Genomic DNA, 18,226 nt, shown 5'->3' on the forward strand with positions numbered 1-18,226 from the left:
GACTTAGGGCCCTCGCATCTTCCGGCTGGGCTTGGCTTGGCAAAGGACGGCCTGTCACCGCGAGTGTCAACTATCCGCGGCTTCCCAGCTCGCATCGGCATCGACTTTCGGAAGGGTGTTCAGATCAGATCGAAAAACGGCTGCTAGTGGGCAAGCGTAGCCGGACAGGAGAGAGTTCAAATGTCGAAAGAGAACGAAACCCGGCTCGGATGCCTTCAACTCAACTCTCAGAAGGGGCACGGTGAAGCACCTCAGTTACTGCACCGTCCCCACTCCAGCTAATGCAGCCAGCGGAACCCGAAACTACGCCGGATCCGCCTTAGCGTCCGAGCTCCATCAGCCAAACACCAAAAGATTTTCTGCGCTCGTCTGGCCTTTCCCTTTTTTTCCTCTTCTCAACATACATTCACGCAACACGATCCTGTCGACTCACGCTGCTAACCTCTGCCATGTTTGTCGCATACCAGGCTATCGTTGCTAGATCATACAGCCGCTCGTTTGAGGGTCGCCATCGCTTTTCTCTTCCGTGATGGCCTCCCATGGTTTTTCGCGGCCACATGTATCAAGAACACAGCTAGTCCGAGCCTTGTGAAACTCTTGTTGGTCATCACGCCTTTGATCTTATCAGATTTCGAAATCTTGTTTGTTTTGAACTGCATTGGCGCTTTGGCTCCTAGACTACGTCGGATACTCCTACCCGAGGCAAACAAAAGACGATGAGACCGAGGCCAAGACCCTCGGCTCGAGGAAACATGTCGTGACAATTACCGGGATATCTTGTTGAAAGTTTTTGTTAATGATACAGGCCGAGACAGCGCGCACTTTCTCACGCCGGCGCAGGTGTAGGTCCCTTGAAATACTTGCTTGGGACAAGAGGCATCTTCGCCACTGTTGCTGCCCTCTTCTTACCGCGTACCACCACGTCCAGCTCCGTGCCGGACTTGTGCTGTCCCTCCTTGACGTATCCCATGGCAATGTTCTTGCCCAGTGTCGGGCTAGGTGAGCCACTGGTGATGACGCCCACCTTCTCGCCGTCCTTGGTGAAGATCTCGGCACCCTCGCGAGCGGGAGCGCCGGCGATGAGGAAGCCTACGCGGCGTCTCTCGATGCCGGAGCCACCCTTGCTCTTAGGCACGAGCTGCTTGGTGATGACCTCGGCGCCGTGGAAGCCGCCCTTGGTCCTCCTCTCCTTGGGAATGATCCAAGAGAGGCTACCCTCCACCGGCGTCGTGGTGTCGTCGATGTCGTGGCCGTACAAGCACATGCCGGCCTCCAGGCGCAAGCTATCACGTGCACCGAGACCGGCGAGCTGAAGCCTCTCGGGACCGGCGACCTCAAGAAGGGTCTCGGCCAGCGGTTGCGCCTCGCCGTTGGTCGACTTGAAGGAGATCTCGAAACCGTCCTCCCCAGTATATCCTCCTCGGCTGATCATGGCCTTCTCGGAAGTCGTCTTCCACTCGCCGTTGACCTTGTATCTCAGCTTGGCGAACCCGGTATTGCCAAAGTACAGCTGCTCCAGATTCAAACCGTCCGCGGGGTCAATAACCTCCTGGAGGACCTCGGCCGCTTGGGGGCCCTGGAGGGCAACCAGACCATAGCCCTCAAGAACCTCCCACCAGAAGTCGTTGCCCTCAGGCTTCTGCAGGTCGGCCGTCTGCTCGGTGAGGTACTTGAAGATCTTCTCGCGAGTGCCAGCGTTGGAAACTACCGCATACTCATTCTCGCCGAGGCGGGTGATCATGGTGTCGTCAACAATGCCGCCGGTCTTCGGCCACAGGAACGTGCTGAGCTTGCTGGAGTTGATCTCCATGTCCGAGACGCTCGAGGGAGTCACGGTCTCGAGGAATGACGCGGCTTTGGGGCCGGTGAAGCGGTGCTGGACCATGTGGCTGACGTCAAAGAGGGAGGCGTGGTTGCGGGTGAAGTGGTGGGACTCGGCGAGACTCAAACCGGTGTACTGCACGGGCATGTGGTGGCCGCCAAAGATGACCATCTTGCCGCCGTGGGCAAGGTGGAAATCGTACAGAGGGGTCTTGTCCTGCTTCGAGAAGGCCTCGAGCTTCTGCTTCCAGTTCTTGCGCGCCTCCGCCGAATAGAAGCGTATGGGCGCTGGCATCGGGGCCGGGGCCGAGGTGGAGTTTGCTCCGGCGGCGGTGGCCGCAAGGGCGAGAGGCCTGCCATTGCGGCAGGGAGGTGCCAAAAACGGCCTCGCAGTCCTGGCGGCGGCGATCAAGCGTAATCTGGTCATATTGGTTGTCAATTGACTGGTTTTGGAGAATCGAGGGAAAGTTCCTGGAGAGGAGAATGCGGACGAGGAGGGGTCGAAGGGGTGGGAGCTTGTAGAGGTCCTATGAGGTAGGAAGATCGATAAGAATGCGATAGGGATGGTAAGCGGGTCCACCCGTCTCGGATGGCGGACCGAGCTGCGGCAGCCATCCGAAGATGCGAGTTTGCCAAGGCGATGTCGGAATGGTGCCGTGGATGAGCCATCCTCCAGCCCGAACAGTAGAATTTGTCGACTGTCTCAATCCTCGCTTGTCTGTGATGAACTTCTATCCATTGAAGACTTGCAGGTGAAGATGAACAGAAACCCAGGAGAAATCGCTGTTGGACGCTCTCGCCACCTTGGTTGCTTCCATTCTATTGTTTGTGTGGTAATCTTCCAACATAATACACGGATCGCAAGTTCTTTCGAAAGTTGTTTGCTGTATGATTGTCCTCATGCTTGTTTCCTCCACCCCGATCCCCACGTTCAGTACCTAAATGCCCATAGTGGCGGCGGCTTTGCCGCTGGACGCGGCTCCGACAATGCTCCACTCCCGGGGCCGTGCCCAGCTGCCGTTCCACCGTTCGAAGCGGAAGTGGCCCGTTATAAATTGGGCTGGGCTGTCAACATTCAGTGCGAGCACACCACGACCATTTCCCACCCTCAATGAATACTACCCTGTTTCTTCTGAGCCGCCTTTGCGCAATTTCCGGTTTGTAGGAGGTCCTGAATCACCCCTTGATAATAGATACACTCGATACCCAGGCCACAAGTCAAGGCTAGTCTTGCTCGCAGTACCTACCTAGACATTGATGAAGTCACCGTCAGTTTCCGGGGGCGTGGGTAAGAGACTCGGCATCACGTGGGAATGTCGCAAGCGAACCGGGCTTTCACTATGTTTGGTCGTTACCTTGTTGAAACGAAACAAAATGAAGCCAGACTAATGGCAATACAATTCATCCTAACAATCGATTGTCTAGACGGTTAGTGTTCGGCATTCCTACGAAAGAGACGAACACTTGAGGGGAAGAAAAAAAAAAAGGCGAAACAGGGGGACACGCGAGAGACGCGACCAGATGCACTTGCTCGGGCTATGCGAGCTAATGCAGGCGTGCGACACCAAGGAGCTTGACTGGCTTGGCGGATCGTGTTCTTGGTCCAGCATCGAAAAGCGGAACAGAATTTTGATCAAAAGATGAGTTGAATAGGGTTGGCCGAGGCACAGTGGCATGGAGATGAGCAGGCCGGACATGCCAGAGTCTCGCCAGCAGCAGCCACATGGAGCCACATCAGGAACTACAGGGAGCATCGCAGGCTCGTGAGGTGCCACGGCGGGATTGCGTGGGCACTCGCCACAGTCCGTAGGATGATCTGGAGCTTTCAGACATCTGCTCCGCCAAAAAAAAAAAAAAAAAAAAAAAAAAAAAAAAAAAAAAAAAAAAAAAAAAAAGGATCGAGTTCGTCTTCGATCGCAAAGCAAAAGCTTCGATGGCCACGGCCACACTTGGCTGGAGCATCGAACGGGGGACAGGGGCCATGCAGCCACACCTCTGAACCGTTTCCAGCACTACCGTACCTACCTACCTACCCACCGTAAGGTATCTAGATACCTAAGGTAAGGTAGGTACCTAAAGAAGCGGCTCGAGACTGCCGTTGACCAAACACCCCCGCAAAAGCACTGGGGCCGACTCGACCGTCCAACACGCTGGAGCAATCTTACGGCGGCGCCGCACAGCGTAGCATTCGTACCTTGGGCAAGGTACTGGACGGTAGGTATGTAACAGCAAACGCTGCATAGTGCTCCGAGCAGCCCCCCTTAGCGGTCTTAGCCTCCTCCGTCTGCTGAGGTTCATGGGTAAGGCAGCGCTCGTCAGCGTTCAAAGGTTGGTTCCGCCCCCGCTGATTTGCCCGTCGCATGCTGATGCGGGCTTGAGTCTCCTCTCGGTCGTGGTGGTGCTAGACACGTTTGTCCCGCGACCAGCCAATCGCCGCACGCCAGCATTGTCCCGTCTTCGCGCCCTCTGTCTCTGTCTCTGAGGTGGTCCCTTTAGCTCCGTCCTCTCCATATCAAATTTCACGTCGGGCTCATTTCGACTGCAGCGGGCTCGACAAGCTGCATCGACATCGTGATCTCTTCGCTTTTTGGTCCTCTTTTGCCCATATTTTTTTTTCTCCCATCCTCCCTCCCTCTGTCTCTCTGGTCACTCCCTCCCCCCGCCACCGAAACTATTGCCGCACCCCCCCGCTCTCTCTACCTTCACCTTCGCGCTGCCGCACGGAAAGGCAAGATTGCATTCGGCCTAGCTTCGTCCGGTTCCCAAACTGCAACCTATCGTGCTCCTTCTCTCTCGCCGTCGTCCTCCGTTCTCCCACCCAACCGACACGGATACGGTTGCCTCATGCCATCCTAATTTCCGTTCAATTCAATCTCGAACGGTCGACTCGCAGGGCCATCCGCCTCTGTCGCTTCTCCATTGCATGCTGCTGTGCCTCTTTTGGATGAGGCTCCACAGGTAGCTGCAGTGCTGAGCGACAGACCGAGGCGCGCCGGCCGACCAAGCCCGTATTGGGAACCCATCGCCTACCTCTCCGGGGCTCCTCTCAACCGATATACAATCAGGCAAAATGTTCACCGAACCCTCCCCTCGCGCTGTGCGATTTTCCAACGGCGACGACGACTTGCGCCCAGACAAGATCATGCCCCAGCGTCCTCTCCCCATCGCCGTCGACTCTGACAACTCTGCCTCCTCTGCCGAATCCCAACCCGATGACCCCCACGCCCTCGAGCGTCAGGATGAAGTTGGCTCCCTCGCCAGATACTCCGAGGGCCACGTCGGTTCCGTGGCAAACCTAGTCCAAGCTGCCGTCGCAAACGGTGGCACCACCCGAAGTCTACGAAGCAACGCCAGCGATAGCGACGGCACATATGCCAACGGCACTGCCTCTACCAAGACTCAAAGACCCAGTGCCCCCGCGAGAACTCCTTCCAATACCTATGCCCCGGCTGCCCATCGTAGGCCACAACCCACAGCCCCTCCGTCCTTCGTCGAAACCGTTCGAGCATCATCCAGAGGTCGACCTCGTCCCAGCGAGAGGTTCCGCCAGCAGGAGAGAGCATACGTCCAGAGACTGCGCCAGGATCACGGTGATGGATATCCTTTCGACGGCTACACCAATGGAATGAGCCAAGGCGGGGATTCTGACTCCGAGGGAGAGACACCCTCTTCCGAAGGACCCTTCGACGACAGATACGACCAGGAAACCATAATGTTTTATGGGAATGACGACTTGCAACCAACCGATGAGGACCTCAAAGATCCCATGAACAAGGAAAGACTGGAATGGCATGGCATGTTAGAGGCTGTCCTGACCGGAGATGTTGTCAGGCAGGAGAAGAAGAGATTGATTGGATCCAACGAGACGGCAGTGGGGAAAAGCGGGCAAAAGGCAGAGCTTTGGCTAGGAATTCGGTCAAAGGTGTGCGGACGGCACTTGCCCGTGCAAAGGCGAATGGTAGAGGAGGCTCGCGCATCCCTGGACCGCACCCTGGACGAGATCATCAACTTTTCCGTCAAGGGTGAGAGCGAGGCGGGAAAGCCGCCGTACGAACAAGTGAAGGATGTAGTGAAGAAGATCGACAAGTGCGAGAGCCTGTATCCCTCATGGACCTCACTAGCAGCTGAGCATCAGTCCGCAAACTCACCACTCTTCCACGAGGCATCAGAATCCATCGTCTCATGGTACAACACCAACGAACTCATCAACACAGAACTCGCCATTCTCAAGAAGTGGGTCGGCAACGAAGAGTTGGACTTCACTCGGACACGCCAACGCTCCCCTGTCGGCAACGGTATCACGGACGAGTCCTCATTCCTAGATCGCTTGATGAAGGAAGACGGTCTGAAGTCTCTCTACGACGAGGAATTTGACGACGAGAAGAACAAAGATGCTCATAAGGGCATGTTGCCGGGCATCTCAACCGTCATCAATAAATCCAAGGAGACGCTGATCCGGAATTTCGCCGCCTTCCAGAAGCGGCATCTTCCTCCCTACATTGAGGAGCTGCTTACGTTGATCAGCTTTCCGTCCCGCCTGATCGAGGAGATCATCAAGATGCGACTTGCTTACGCTAAGAAGGTCAAGGAGTCAGCTCAGCAAAACCCTATGATGCAAGACCAGATGATTGGACAATTCCAGCTACTTCTGAAATTGGCCATACGGATCAAACTGGAGTGCCTTGCTGTAACACAGCCAGAACCCGGTTGGGAGCTGCCACCCTGCATCGACGAATCCTTTGACCAAGTCGTTCTGGATGCCTTGAAGTACTACTTCAAAATGCTCAACTGGAAGCTCAGTGGCAACAAGAACACCTTCAAGGAAGCCGAGCTATTGTTCCAGGAATGGGACTTTGCCAATGAGATCGGTAGCCATCTTCTGGGTGGAGACGTTGAAGTTGCTGAGCAATTCAGTTCCTTGACATTCAAGGCCATTAACCGTCTCAGTGTGACATTCGAGAAGGAACTGCAGGTCAAGCCAAAGGAAAGCACTTCCGAGATGAGCAAGCGATACAAGCAGTGCCTGGACTCCGTCCGAGTAAGGCAGCGAATGTTGCAGCGTTTCTCCAGGATGCTGAGCGAAAACTACGAAAACGCATCAGATTTCAGCATCGCCTTTGCCCCGGAAAAGCTGCAAGAGTTTTACGACCGGCTGATCTCTTCGGGTCATTTCCAAGTCTTCACGGACCTTTACGAGCAAGAAGGCATCTTCGTGATGGCTTCGGCCTCTCTTATCGAGAGGCATGATGCCATTCATTCCATCCTGGGTCTCAGCTCTCCGGAACAGTTTGCCGAGGATCCTACCGACCCATATCTCTTGATCTTGCGGCCTGAAAGTAACCCGCATTGGTTCGGCGATGTGGTGCCTCTCACAGTCAGGGAACGTAATATCGACTTGAAAAAGGGGCACATGAGACTGGTAGCCACTGGTGCTCAGGCTAGACTCGTCAATGCCAGAAAGGCTTTCATCGACGCCGTGGACATGCACGTCGACCTTGTCGTTGAGCAGCGGTCAAACCTCCACAAGGTGAACACCCGTCTTATGGAGATCAGACGCGTTGCTTACAAGCTGTCCAACAACTTCATGGACAGTGTCGAGATCATTCGCAAGCAGACTGAAGGCAGAGAAGTCCAAGAACTCATCCAGACTTGCTTCGTCTTTGCAACGGAATTCGGCCAGCGATCGCTTCTTGTCATGGACAGCAACCGGAAACAGATGAACAACCTGAAACTCACCAAGCTCGCCCTGGACTGGGTTAGCTTCATTTGCGATGACTGTATCGCATCGGATCGAAAGACGTTCCGATGGGCGGTCTTGGCTCTTGAGTTCGCCATGGGAATGACGCGAGGAAGACACATCCTGGCCCTGGGCGAGGATGAGTATGCAAGACTTCGTGCTAAAGTGGCGGGTTGCATGGCTCTTCTTATCTCTCACTTTGATATCATGGGAGCGAGGTCGAATTTGGCCGCCCAGGCAGAAAAGGAGCGCATCGAGGCTTTGGTGGGACAGTTCAAGCGTCTCGATAAAAATCGGATGCTCGACGACCAGGAAGCCTCCAAGGCAATTACGGAACAACGATTGGAAGAGATCGACAAAGTAGACGAGATCAGGAAGGCAAAGGAAGCCGAAAGGCAGGCGCTTGGCCGCGTGCTCGAGGGAAACAACGAAGTGGATCGATCCCTGGCTTACCTCTCATCATCAGCGACAAATATCACGATGCGCTGGCAGCAGGGCCATTTCGTCGGCGGTGGTACTTTCGGCAATGTCTACGCTGCCATGAACCTCGATTCTGGCCACTTGATGGCCGTCAAGGAGATTCGTCTACAGGACCCCAAGTTGATCCCGACTATTGCCGAGCAGATCAAGGACGAGATGGGCGTCTTGGAGGTTCTCGACCATCCAAACGTCGTCTCGTATTATGGTATCGAAGTCCACCGAGACAGAGTCTATATCTTCATGGAGTTCTGTCAAGGGGGCTCTCTTGCAAATTTGCTGGAGCACGGCCGTATTGAAGATGAACAGGTCACTATGGTTTACGCGTTGCAGCTACTCGAGGGTCTTGCGTACCTCCACGAGAGCGGCATAGCCCATCGTGACATCAAACCAGAGAGTGGGTCGATCGCCTACTGCAAAACAGCACATGCTAACGGATACAGATATCCTCCTCGATCACAACGGCATTATCAAGTACGTCGACTTTGGCGCCGCCAAGGTCATTGCAAGGCAAGGCAAGACGCTCGTACAGGATATTACCGCCACGAAACCTAACAAGTCGATGACGGGAACACCAATGTACATGTCTCCTGAGGTTATCAAGGGCGAGAATCCAGGCAGAGCTGGCGCTGTTGACATCTGGTCTCTGGGCTGTGTGATCTTGGAGATGGCCACAGGCCGTCGCCCTTGGGCCAATCTCGACAACGAATGGGCCATCATGTACAACATTGCCCAAGGAAACCCGCCCCAATTGCCCTCAACCGACCAACTCAGCCCACAGGGCATCGACTTCCTCGGGAGGTGCTTTACCAGGGACCCCAAGAAGCGGGCTTCTGCTGTGGAGCTCCTCCAGCACGAATGGATCATGACGATCAAGAGCCAGGTTGTGGAGCCGCCTACGCCTAGTGATGCAAGTAGCTCAGCTCAGTCGACACCTAGCTCTAGGAGCAACACCAACGACGGTTTCTACTAGGAACAGAGATCGCCGCTCGGCGTTGACCTCCCGTCTGTCGAGGAAGCGGAAAGTACGACGGATGATTCTATTCCAGAAGCCAATACCGCAATATTGGCGGCCTAGGCATACACATTTTCTTCTACAACAACAGCACACGATCATTTTTTTCCATCGTACCGGGCAACCCCCAGAAATAGCATCAGCGAAGCGTTTGGAGTCATTTCCTCGAGGTCCTTTGTGCTTTTTCTGGACATGGGGTTCAAAGGTAGTATACAGCAACAAGAACAGCAACAGTCGGTCGTTGATGGGAGAGAAAGGAGGGCTCGTCTCTATTGTTTCTCCATGATGAACACACGAACATGAATGGAAAGTAAGGAAAGGCGGAGGTACGGTAGGCAGGTTGACCATGAGTATGGCTAGGACATGACGCTACGTCATGTCATATAATTCAATACAATACCCCCACGAAGGCACTTGCTTGCCTGGACTTGAATTTATTCGGATGAATGTGAACCCATAGGGGCGTGAAGTTCGTACAGCTTCTCGTCTGTCTTTGGCTGATATGATTTCAAAGGTCTTTCCCCCCAGACCTGGTAGAACATCACCTAGGCAACGACAGCCTCCGTTACGGCAAATTCGTCCTTGTCCGAGTCCAGCACCGCCGCGGCGTCCATGGGCAACGTGACCATCGGCGCAGTGTGCCCGAAATCCACATTCATCAGGATGGGAAACCTCTTCGCGGCCAGACGGCCATGGCAGAGCAGCCCCTTGAACACGGCCGCATACTCCTCCCTGGCCTGGGCGGAGTCGTACCCGTAGGGCCGCCCGATCACCAGGCCGGCGATCTCGTCAAACACGCCCCGGGCAGCCAGGTCTGCGACGGCCTGTCTGACCTTGCCCAGCGGGCTCCCCTTGGTCAGGTCGCCTTCGGCCATGGCGGACTCGAGGAAGAGGATCCTGCCGCTCCAGTCCGGGGATATCTGCGGGATGCCCTGGATGCGCGCCACGACGGTCAGACAGCCGCCAAAGAGCCGGCCCTCCGCGCGCCCCGGGCGGAGCCAGGTCCAGGCGGGGGAGGGGAGGACGTGCCGGGGTGCTGGTGCTTTTGCGGCCTGGGAGGAGGATGAGGAGGATGATGATGAGGAGGAGGAGGAGGAGGAGAGGAAGTAGGGCGGTAGCAGCGGGGCGTACACCCTTGAGCGGGGAACGGGGCCGAAGAGTCTGTCTGGGTGGGAGGTTGCGGCGAGGAGGCTTGCGAGGTGGAAGTCCTGGAGGTAGCCGTCGTCATCTGCTCCTTCTGTGCTGTGCATTTTCCCAACGTCAGGGAAGGCGGCGATGGATTCGGGAGTCGATCTGACGGCCTCGCCGAGCTCTGTCACTGGGCAAGGACCGTAGAACGTCCGTAGGCCGGTCAGGGCGTGGAGAGACCAGTGCAGCACCGTGATGTCGGAGTATCCGACGACGATCTTGGGGTTCCTCTTGACCAGCTCGTGGAGCTCCGTGTCTTGGACCAGGTAGGGAATGAGCTCCGTCATGGTAGACCCGCCGACGGTGCAGAAGACGGCGTCGATGGAGGAGTCGCTGAAGGCGGCGCGGAGCTCGGCCAGGCGGTTCCTGATGCAGGCGACGACCGGCTCGCCGTCGGTTGAGACCAGGTCGGCATCTTCGCCTTCGTTGACGAAGAAAGCTGTGACGGAGTAGCCGAGGGACTCGAGGAGGGCTATGGAGCGGGCGACGACTGTGGGTATGAGGTTGTTGATGCGGGAGGACGGCGAGACAAAGGCGATTTTGGCATTGGGGGGTAGGGCCTTTGGGATAATTGTCGGAGGCATCTTGGCAGTCAGTTCGAGTGAGATGCTTTTTGGCCGTCAGAGATGATGCAGGATAAGTGGCATGTGGTTGACCGCAAGGTCTGGGACAATCACGCATGTGACGGGGTCCATATGAAAAGAGGAGTCAATTGAATTAGAAAGGTGCTGTTTTGAAGCAATGCCGCCCGCGTCAACGGTTCACGGTAGTCTGCTCACCAAAGTCTCTAGTCTTCCTGAGAGTGGCTCTTTCGGCCTGCGACGAGTGAACTACAAGTTGCGCAATCTGCATCTTATAGAGTCTTGTTAAGGCAGAAAGTCTATCCCGCACACGGATCGTTATGCCGAAGGGGGGTATCAGAAAACCGGGTCGGTTACGGCCCCATATCCCGGCCCGACCTTAACGGCGTCCGGCCCGGAGGCCCGCAAGTGACTTCCCTCGCAGTACAAAATCGGACCTACAACGCGTCCGACGGTAGCCTGGTGGTGGCCATAGCCTGTGAGTACCCTTTAATCGCCTGTCACCTTCCATATATCTCCTTGCAGATATCCGTATCTAGACTCTTGTCCTGCCTTTCGTACATGCATGGTGGCTGAGCGCCTCTTGAGACTATGGTGACTTTGGAGAACAGTGACTCTCGTCGGCGAGCAAAGCTTCTTCTATTTATGATGACACACACCACAGAGTCAAAAGCTTCATGTGCCGTGGCCTGCGACACCACTATGGCTTCTACCTGCGTTGTAACAGACCGTGCAATCTGGGCATAACGCCATGAAAAACCTTGGCATTCGAACGTAGGCTGGAACACGATGCGGATTCTTAGAGATCCACAGTTTCAGCTCCAGGCGAGTCGTTTATTCTCATGGTTTAAGCTTCGAGGCGCATCGAAGGGAAATCTTTACAAGTATCCTAGTGTAGAGCATAGCATCATTTCATTCGACCGAACCGAGTCCGAATCGAACCACATGTAACAGCTCGGTCATACAGGGGCGTACCACTTGGACTGCGTTTCCCTGGCCTACACAAAGGGTGGTTGACTGAGGGATAACGCTGTTGGTTGTTCTTGGAGGAGATCATGACTGTTACTTTCCTACATGCTTGCATTGCCTTGGAGGAGGGTCTCCTCATGCCTCATCAGGGTCTCGCGCGCCAAAACCACCTAATTTCCGTAGACAGTGAGGCCATGCTCGATCAGCCAGTCCATGCCCTCTTTTCTCCAGTCATCCGTCTCGACCTCGGTTCCATTAATTCCGAAGACGAGGTCGCTCCCAGAGCCACTGGCGGTCTCGTAGATAGGCCAAGAAACTAGCTCAGGGGCGCCATTGGGATCAAGGCCAGCGAAGAAATTGATCCAGGCCGAGTTCATTGTCTTGGCAAGACTTGTGGCCTTTTCAGTGTACGCGGTGTCATTGCCACCGAATGGGTTTACATCATAGCCGTCGCCATTGAGGTTGTAGAATACAAAAGCGACCTGTATGCCTTTAGCTTCATGTCCAATTTCATGTCCATGTCCGAGGTTCTTGCGCCTCTTCGGAGCTTTTAGGGCAGGAAGCTTAATGTGGTCGAACTCACCTCTACAAAATGAGTAGAGCCGATGAAAGGCGGGTTCCCATTGACCGTGACATCGAAGCGATAGGCATACGAAGGCACATTGTGTGTGGACCAGAAGATGTTGGCCCTCCTCCTCGTGAACTGGAAGGTCCTGCGAGAAAAGCGTCAGTGAGACCTTTTGGAGACGGGTCGGGGTTGTGCATACAAATCTCCAAAGAACGCCCCGGTGCGGCGTTGCTGCAAGCCCCGCAACACAGCAATTTCCTCACCAGGTTCAATGATGTGTGGCCACGTTTGCAGGCTGGGGATACCTTGGGCTTGGTCGTTGGGGTAAAGTTTCAAGACTTCCTCAACCAGCTCATCGGCCGACTGGCCGGTAGTCTCCTGGACACCGCCAGGGATGAAGGTGCCAACTGCATATCGGAAGTCGTCATCTGTGTTTACTGTTCCGCCATTGGGCCCACGACCCTGTCCGAAGGCAGAGCCCTCGTCTGTGTTGCAGCCGATGAGAATGGGAACCTTGACAAAGTCGCCACGTTCAAGCTGGCTGGAGGCGTAGTCCGCAATGAAGTCGCCATCAAGCACAGGCGGAAAAGGGAATGCCGTAACGTTCAAGACAGCGTTGAAATCTTCAAGGGAGGCGGTGCGAAGACACTCAAGTGACTCCTGAGTCCCGACGGTGGAGGCACAAGATGAAATGTTGGTCACAAGGTTGTCCCAGCTGGCTTGATACGCATCTGTGTTGTTGAAGCCGCCTGCCCACCGAGGGATAACGCCGCCGAACCCGGACTCAGCAATGGCGCCTCTAAAGAGGCCATCGTCTCGCCCTATGTAAAGTTAGCCCTATCCAAATCTTCTTGGTTGATCTGCCGGAAGCGAACCGTTGTAAGCCAAGACCTGGGCGGAAACGCTCTCAGCACCGGAACTCTCGCCAAAGATGGTGACCTTATCTGAAGCTCCGCCAAAGCTCGCGATGTTCTCATTCACCCAGTGCAAAGCCAATCGTTGATCACGGCTGTGGCTCGATTAGAATTTGTCTTGAAAAGGCGGTGTTGAGAATGACATACAAACCCAGGTTGGTGGCGCTAGCATCTACGGCTTCTTTGCCGCCGGGAAAACCGAATACGGAGAGGCGATAGTTCAAGCTTACGCCGATGACTGGAGTACCCTGCTTGACACTGTTCTCGACGATGAAAGAGAGGTTGTAGCGTCTATCAGCGGAGCCACCCATGTACTGTTTTGTGTTAGTGATGAGCGCAGCGGCACAGTGTTATAGGTGGCAAGGTATATCGTACTAAACCGCCTCCGTGAATCCAGACCGCGACGGGCAGCTGTGCGTCAGGAGATGAACCAGCTGGCCGGATGACGTTAAGGTACAGACAATCTTCCGACTGCTGATACCCGATCATGTCACCGCCGTAGCCAATGCAGTGTGGAGGGTACTCAGTGGCAGAACGAGTGCCATCCCATGCGGAGTTTAGGCTCTCAGAGATGGTGAACCGTTCAGGAGCCTGTAAAGACCATGTCAGACTGATGCTTCAAAGCCGCATGATCCGCTTGCCCATCACCTTTGCATAGGGAATTCCGAGGAAGAAGTCCTGATTGTATTCAGCACTGTGGATGCCGGCATAGGAGCCATTCTTGACAGCCACCACCGGGGCCTCATCCCTGTAGCGAATGGAAGCAGAGAAGGCCGGGAGAAGGTAGAGGCAAGATGCCAACAGGTAGGCAGTGAAAACCATGGCCAGAAGCGTGGAGAAGACCCTCTTCAGACGTAGAAGTCGATGGGGTTTGCCGCCGTGGAGTGGTGGTTCTGGGAATACGGATAGGGACAGGCCACCAGGGCCGTCGTTACTCTTCTTATAGCTCGATCGATCCATGATGGACATGCTGTGACAAGCATCATTTCCTTCCTTCCCGTCGCATCAGCAAGATGCCAAGAAAACGTCAACTAGGATATATCGGACCGAGTGGCATCGGGTCTGTTTACACGACGAGGGGCCTGGGACCTCGAAGAGAAGTGGGCGGTGACAGGCACCGATAGAGGTAGTCAGGCCGGCAGGCAAGGTGCCGTCAAGCGATGAAGTGCATCCTTCTTCGAGGCATCCCGAGAGGGATTAATAGGGCAAGAAACAACTCCCCGCAAGCAAGAGGGGCCACTTGGTGTGCAATGACGGTGGAACTTCGGCGGTAGTTGAGGAGCGAAGGGGAAGAAGCCAATCGCAAGCACAACAAGGCTAGTAAGGGGTGGTTATGATGGCCTCTTTTGGTGTTATGGGCATGGGTTGACGAGGTAGGGAGTGGATGCCCGGCTGTCATGAGCGGTAGTGAGGCGACGGTTTGGGGAGAACACATGGAGGCCAATGCGGGGAAACATGGGGTTGGTATGGGGTTTGGGGAATGAAGAAGTGCTGCAGAGCCACACACACCAGAAAAACGTACCGGGCGCGTGGTCATTCTTCCGAATGAATTAGTCAGGTAGGCCTCTTCGCTCCCTGTTTCCTTGACCTTAGGGACTGCGTGCGGTGTTAATGGAACCGCCCAGTCCCAGGTCGGAGCGGGAGCGACGCCGGTCTCGGTGTTCCGCGTCCCGCGTCCCGCTGGTCCAGGGCAGGTCGGGAGGCGTCGGTGCGTGCCCGACAGACATCTTCTTCTTTGCTCGGACGGTCAGTCCAAATGTGGTCGGTCTACAATGTACTTAGTGTTGGATGTTGGAGAGAAGTCTCACCCACATTCCTCGTCGCCCGTCTGCTCAGCCAGTTGGCCAGCAAAACCATGAACCATGAGTGAGCCATGTGGAAGGCTGGGAATGCGAAAGGAGGGAATGCCGGTGTCTTCCATTGTCTCGCAAGGAAGGTCGTTGCAGATCGCTACTTTCCCCACACGAGCCAGATGACGGTTCAGTGTTTACCTTACTTAAGGTAGTGTTGGGCACGGATAACACAAGTGGGTAAGGGGAGCCCCCGTCCGTCGGTGCAGTGTCATTGGCGAATTCCAGTCCCAAAGGGTGGGGATCCGACTTTTCTTTCGCCAATTATGAACTCTGCTGCAACCTCACCTTTAGGTAGGTAAGGTAAGGTAAGGTACTACTCCGTACACTACCGACCGACGGCTGCCCACCGGCTGAAGATATCAAGTACGTGCGTGACCAGACCCCAGACTCGCACCATACGAGGCTGCTTTCTTCAATAATGGACCGTAGCCGACCAAAGTACGATTGAATGCTTTCTTTTTATTCTCGACCTCTCACTCTGGCTTTGCTTTGCCCGATGCTCGATGCTCGATGCTGGAACACGAAACGCCCACCACATCCTTTCACTTCCCCCTCTTTCTTGCAAATACGCATCAATGTCCTTGTATGGTACCCTGATCCGCCGAATGCATGCTCCCGTCCCCTCCCACCACCGTGTCCAACGCCCGGATTCCCGTCCCCGAACCAGTCCGCAATGTAGTGATCCCATCCATACCTCCAGCTCTTTCTGTTCCCGTCTTCCTCCTCCTGGTTCCCTCTCGGGTATCCATCCCGCTTCCCCCTCCACGTATTTCTCCTCCCAGCCACAAACAAACAGCGCCACCGCCAGCAGGACATCAGCCGTATGTATATCATTACATTAATTGAGAAGAAATTGTTTCTGTGGTGTTGTAGGTATCGTCAGAAAGGAAAACGTTGCTGATTAAAAATGAAAGGCTTGCGTATACCAAGGGACGCGCCAGGTATGATGTCTGCCAGTCGCTGAGATCCCATGCGAACACAAAGTATAAACGCCAATTTTATACACAGCTCAACCAAACATCGCTGAGCTGACGAGATTCAGTTGCCCGAGTCGCCATCTACTCTCTTTGGAAGTCTTGAGCAGTTATGTTGCTAAACGCGTAATGCCTCGATCTTGTTTGCTCCGGCGAAGGCTTGATCGCCATTGAAGACGCATCTGACCAATTGTACTCGGCGTTGCCGCCCTCATACGAAGAGTAAAATGCCGGTCCCATAGCGTTGTGCGGGAAGGACGGTGTTACTGGCTGGCTGCCGCAACTCTGGGCGACGTAGGTCGGCACGTTCGTCTGGAGTCCGAATTCGTTATCGAAGGTGCCAAAGCTGGGAGTGTGTATAGGTTCGTCAGGCACCTGGTACTCGTACGAGAAGAGAGAGCCCGACATGTTTGTCATCAGCCCCGGGGTGTCAGGTGGCGTCCTCATCGTCGGGTCCATCGCGTACTGGGGAACCGTCAGATTGGTCTGTACGCTGTAGCTCTTGTCATCCTCCGAAGACATGGACGAGACTGTTGCCTCACGCATGTTCTGCTGTTGAGTGGGCACCACTGGCGTGTTAGGAGTTGGAGGCGCCACCGAGCTTCTGGACACTGGTGAGTGGGCTGCCATTTGCAGGAGAAGGTTTTCCTGGTTACGATCAAAGCACAGTGGTGATCGCGGCCCCGCGCTAGTTGCTTTTTGGATCCCTCTTGGGAAATTGCCTGTGGCCGACGCAACACGTCGCATCGGGCTCGGTGCTTCTATGCGTCTAGACATCTCAATCCCCGTCTTGGGACCCGAGAGGTTGTATGACTGGCTGCGCATACAGCTGACGAGCTGAGCGGGACGCTTGGAATTTCTTCGGCTTGCAATGTCAATCGTGGGGGGCGGCTTGAATCGGAAATCGGTGGTGGAGATTTCTGGTGGGGAATGAGCCATGGATTCCGGGGAAAACTGGTCAAATCCGTTGACACCCTCACTCTGCATCTGCTCCTGCTTGATGTCGATGTGGAGAGAGTTCGCCATCATGTAATGAGATGCCATGCCATGCATGTCAGTGGACCCGGACAGGTGTTGGTACGATGAGGCGCTCGTGGCATCGGTAATCTCTGGCATGAACTGAGGTATTGAGATCGTCAAGCATGGCGCTTGTGAGGTGGCCTCGGAAGGTAGAGACGTCGTAAAGTCGCACGTGTCCGGGAAGAAGTTGTCGGTGGTCAGGGAGTAGCTGATGTTGATATCTTGGGCCGGGCAATTGGGCGACTCCGGGGAGGTGTATTCTGCTTCGGTCTCTTCCGCTGTCGCGTGCAACATTTCCTCCATTTCCGTCTCAGGTTCGGCTTCCTCGACAGGCGGGCTCGCTGTGACCGAAGTTGTTTCCTCTGATGCCTTCACAGGGGGGAAAGGCGCGGCGGATGGACGGAGATCTTCCTCTTGATCGTTGGAAGCGTAGTACTCCTTGACAGTGTCGGCAGTGGTGTCTCTCGTCTCGGCATCTTGTTCCGACTTTTGACGCTCCTTCTCCTCATTCATTGCGTGCCTTTTCTCCTGCTTCGCTTTTGCCCTTCGGTTTTGGAACCAATTCTGAGACTAGTTAGTTGAAGGTATCTCGCACGGAGGAAGGGCAGTCAAGTACGTTGATTCTTGCGACATCCACTCCCATCTGCTCAGCAAGCTGCTTCTTCGTACTGCTGTTGGGCTTGTTGTTTGCCTGAAACACGCTCTCGAGCTTTTCGACCTCGTCCTTGGCCAGTCTGGGCTTCGTTTCCGTTGCCTTTCCACCAACACCCGGCATCATATGTGAGCCCATCATATTCATATGATTGTACATTTCATTGTGCTCAAAGTTTGGATTTGGATAGTAAAAGTTGGCCGCACAATGCGGGTAGACCGCCGGCGCCGCATACTCGTACTGGTTGAAGTTCTGGTAGTAACTCATTGTTGCTGTCGGGTCGATGTCGATCAAAGCCTGATTGGTGAACAGTCCAAGGGACGTTCGGACGATGTGATAACGGTAGGGGTAGCGAGTGTGGTGAGCAAAGGTGTAGCGAGCACAGGAGGTGTCATCGGCTTGTGCGTGTTGATTATGAGATAACGAAAGACGAAGGAGACCCGGAAACGAGACGCGG

General features: G+C 55.0%; 6 protein-coding genes across 6 annotated transcripts; 1 reads left to right on the top strand and 5 right to left on the bottom strand.

The window, feature by feature from the left end:
- Positions 1-826: 826 nt before the first annotated feature.
- Positions 827-2,248, bottom strand: CGCS363_v009494 (putative aminomethyltransferase; the record flags this gene model as incomplete). The annotated part of the gene is made up of 1 exon (XM_036641343.1): positions 827-2,248. The coding sequence occupies one exon, from the start codon at positions 2,246-2,248 to the stop codon at positions 827-829; it is 1,422 nt and encodes a 473-aa protein (XP_036492832.1).
- Positions 2,249-4,891: 2,643 nt separating this feature from the next.
- On the top strand, positions 4,892-9,008 carry wis4 (MAP kinase kinase kinase wis4; the record flags this gene model as incomplete). The annotated part of the gene is made up of 2 exons (XM_036641344.1): positions 4,892-8,432; positions 8,479-9,008. The coding sequence occupies 2 exons, from the start codon at positions 4,892-4,894 to the stop codon at positions 9,006-9,008; spliced, it is 4,071 nt and encodes a 1,356-aa protein (XP_036492800.1).
- A 587-nt stretch (positions 9,009-9,595) lies between these two features.
- Positions 9,596-10,822, bottom strand: CGCS363_v009496 (putative carboxypeptidase; the record flags this gene model as incomplete). Its single annotated transcript, XM_036641345.1, has 1 exon — positions 9,596-10,822. One exon carries the CDS (start codon positions 10,820-10,822, stop codon positions 9,596-9,598), a length of 1,227 nt encoding a protein of 408 aa, XP_036492799.1.
- A 1,136-nt stretch (positions 10,823-11,958) lies between these two features.
- On the bottom strand, positions 11,959-14,230 carry LIP1-7 (Lipase 1; the record flags this gene model as incomplete). The annotated part of the gene is made up of 7 exons (XM_036641346.1): positions 11,959-12,270; positions 12,372-12,501; positions 12,556-13,177; positions 13,232-13,365; positions 13,418-13,584; positions 13,646-13,861; positions 13,919-14,230. 7 exons carry the CDS (start codon positions 14,228-14,230, stop codon positions 11,959-11,961), a joined length of 1,893 nt encoding a protein of 630 aa, XP_036492831.1.
- A 193-nt stretch (positions 14,231-14,423) lies between these two features.
- On the bottom strand, positions 14,424-15,191 carry CGCS363_v009498 (uncharacterized protein; the record flags this gene model as incomplete). Its single annotated transcript, XM_036641347.1, has 2 exons — positions 14,424-15,006; positions 15,079-15,191. The coding sequence occupies 2 exons, from the start codon at positions 15,189-15,191 to the stop codon at positions 14,424-14,426; spliced, it is 696 nt and encodes a 231-aa protein (XP_036492640.1).
- A 990-nt stretch (positions 15,192-16,181) lies between these two features.
- On the bottom strand, positions 16,182-18,036 carry ceh-14 (Homeobox protein ceh-14; the record flags this gene model as incomplete). The annotated part of the gene is made up of 2 exons (XM_036641348.1): positions 16,182-17,681; positions 17,734-18,036. 2 exons carry the CDS (start codon positions 18,034-18,036, stop codon positions 16,182-16,184), a joined length of 1,803 nt encoding a protein of 600 aa, XP_036492641.1.
- Positions 18,037-18,226: the final 190 nt, after the last annotated feature.

This window comes from Colletotrichum siamense (assembly GCF_013390195.1).
Source record: "Colletotrichum siamense strain Cg363 chromosome Unknown KSG_Cg363_contig06, whole genome shotgun sequence".
NCBI classification, from domain to species: Eukaryota; Fungi; Ascomycota; class Sordariomycetes; order Glomerellales; family Glomerellaceae; genus Colletotrichum; species Colletotrichum siamense.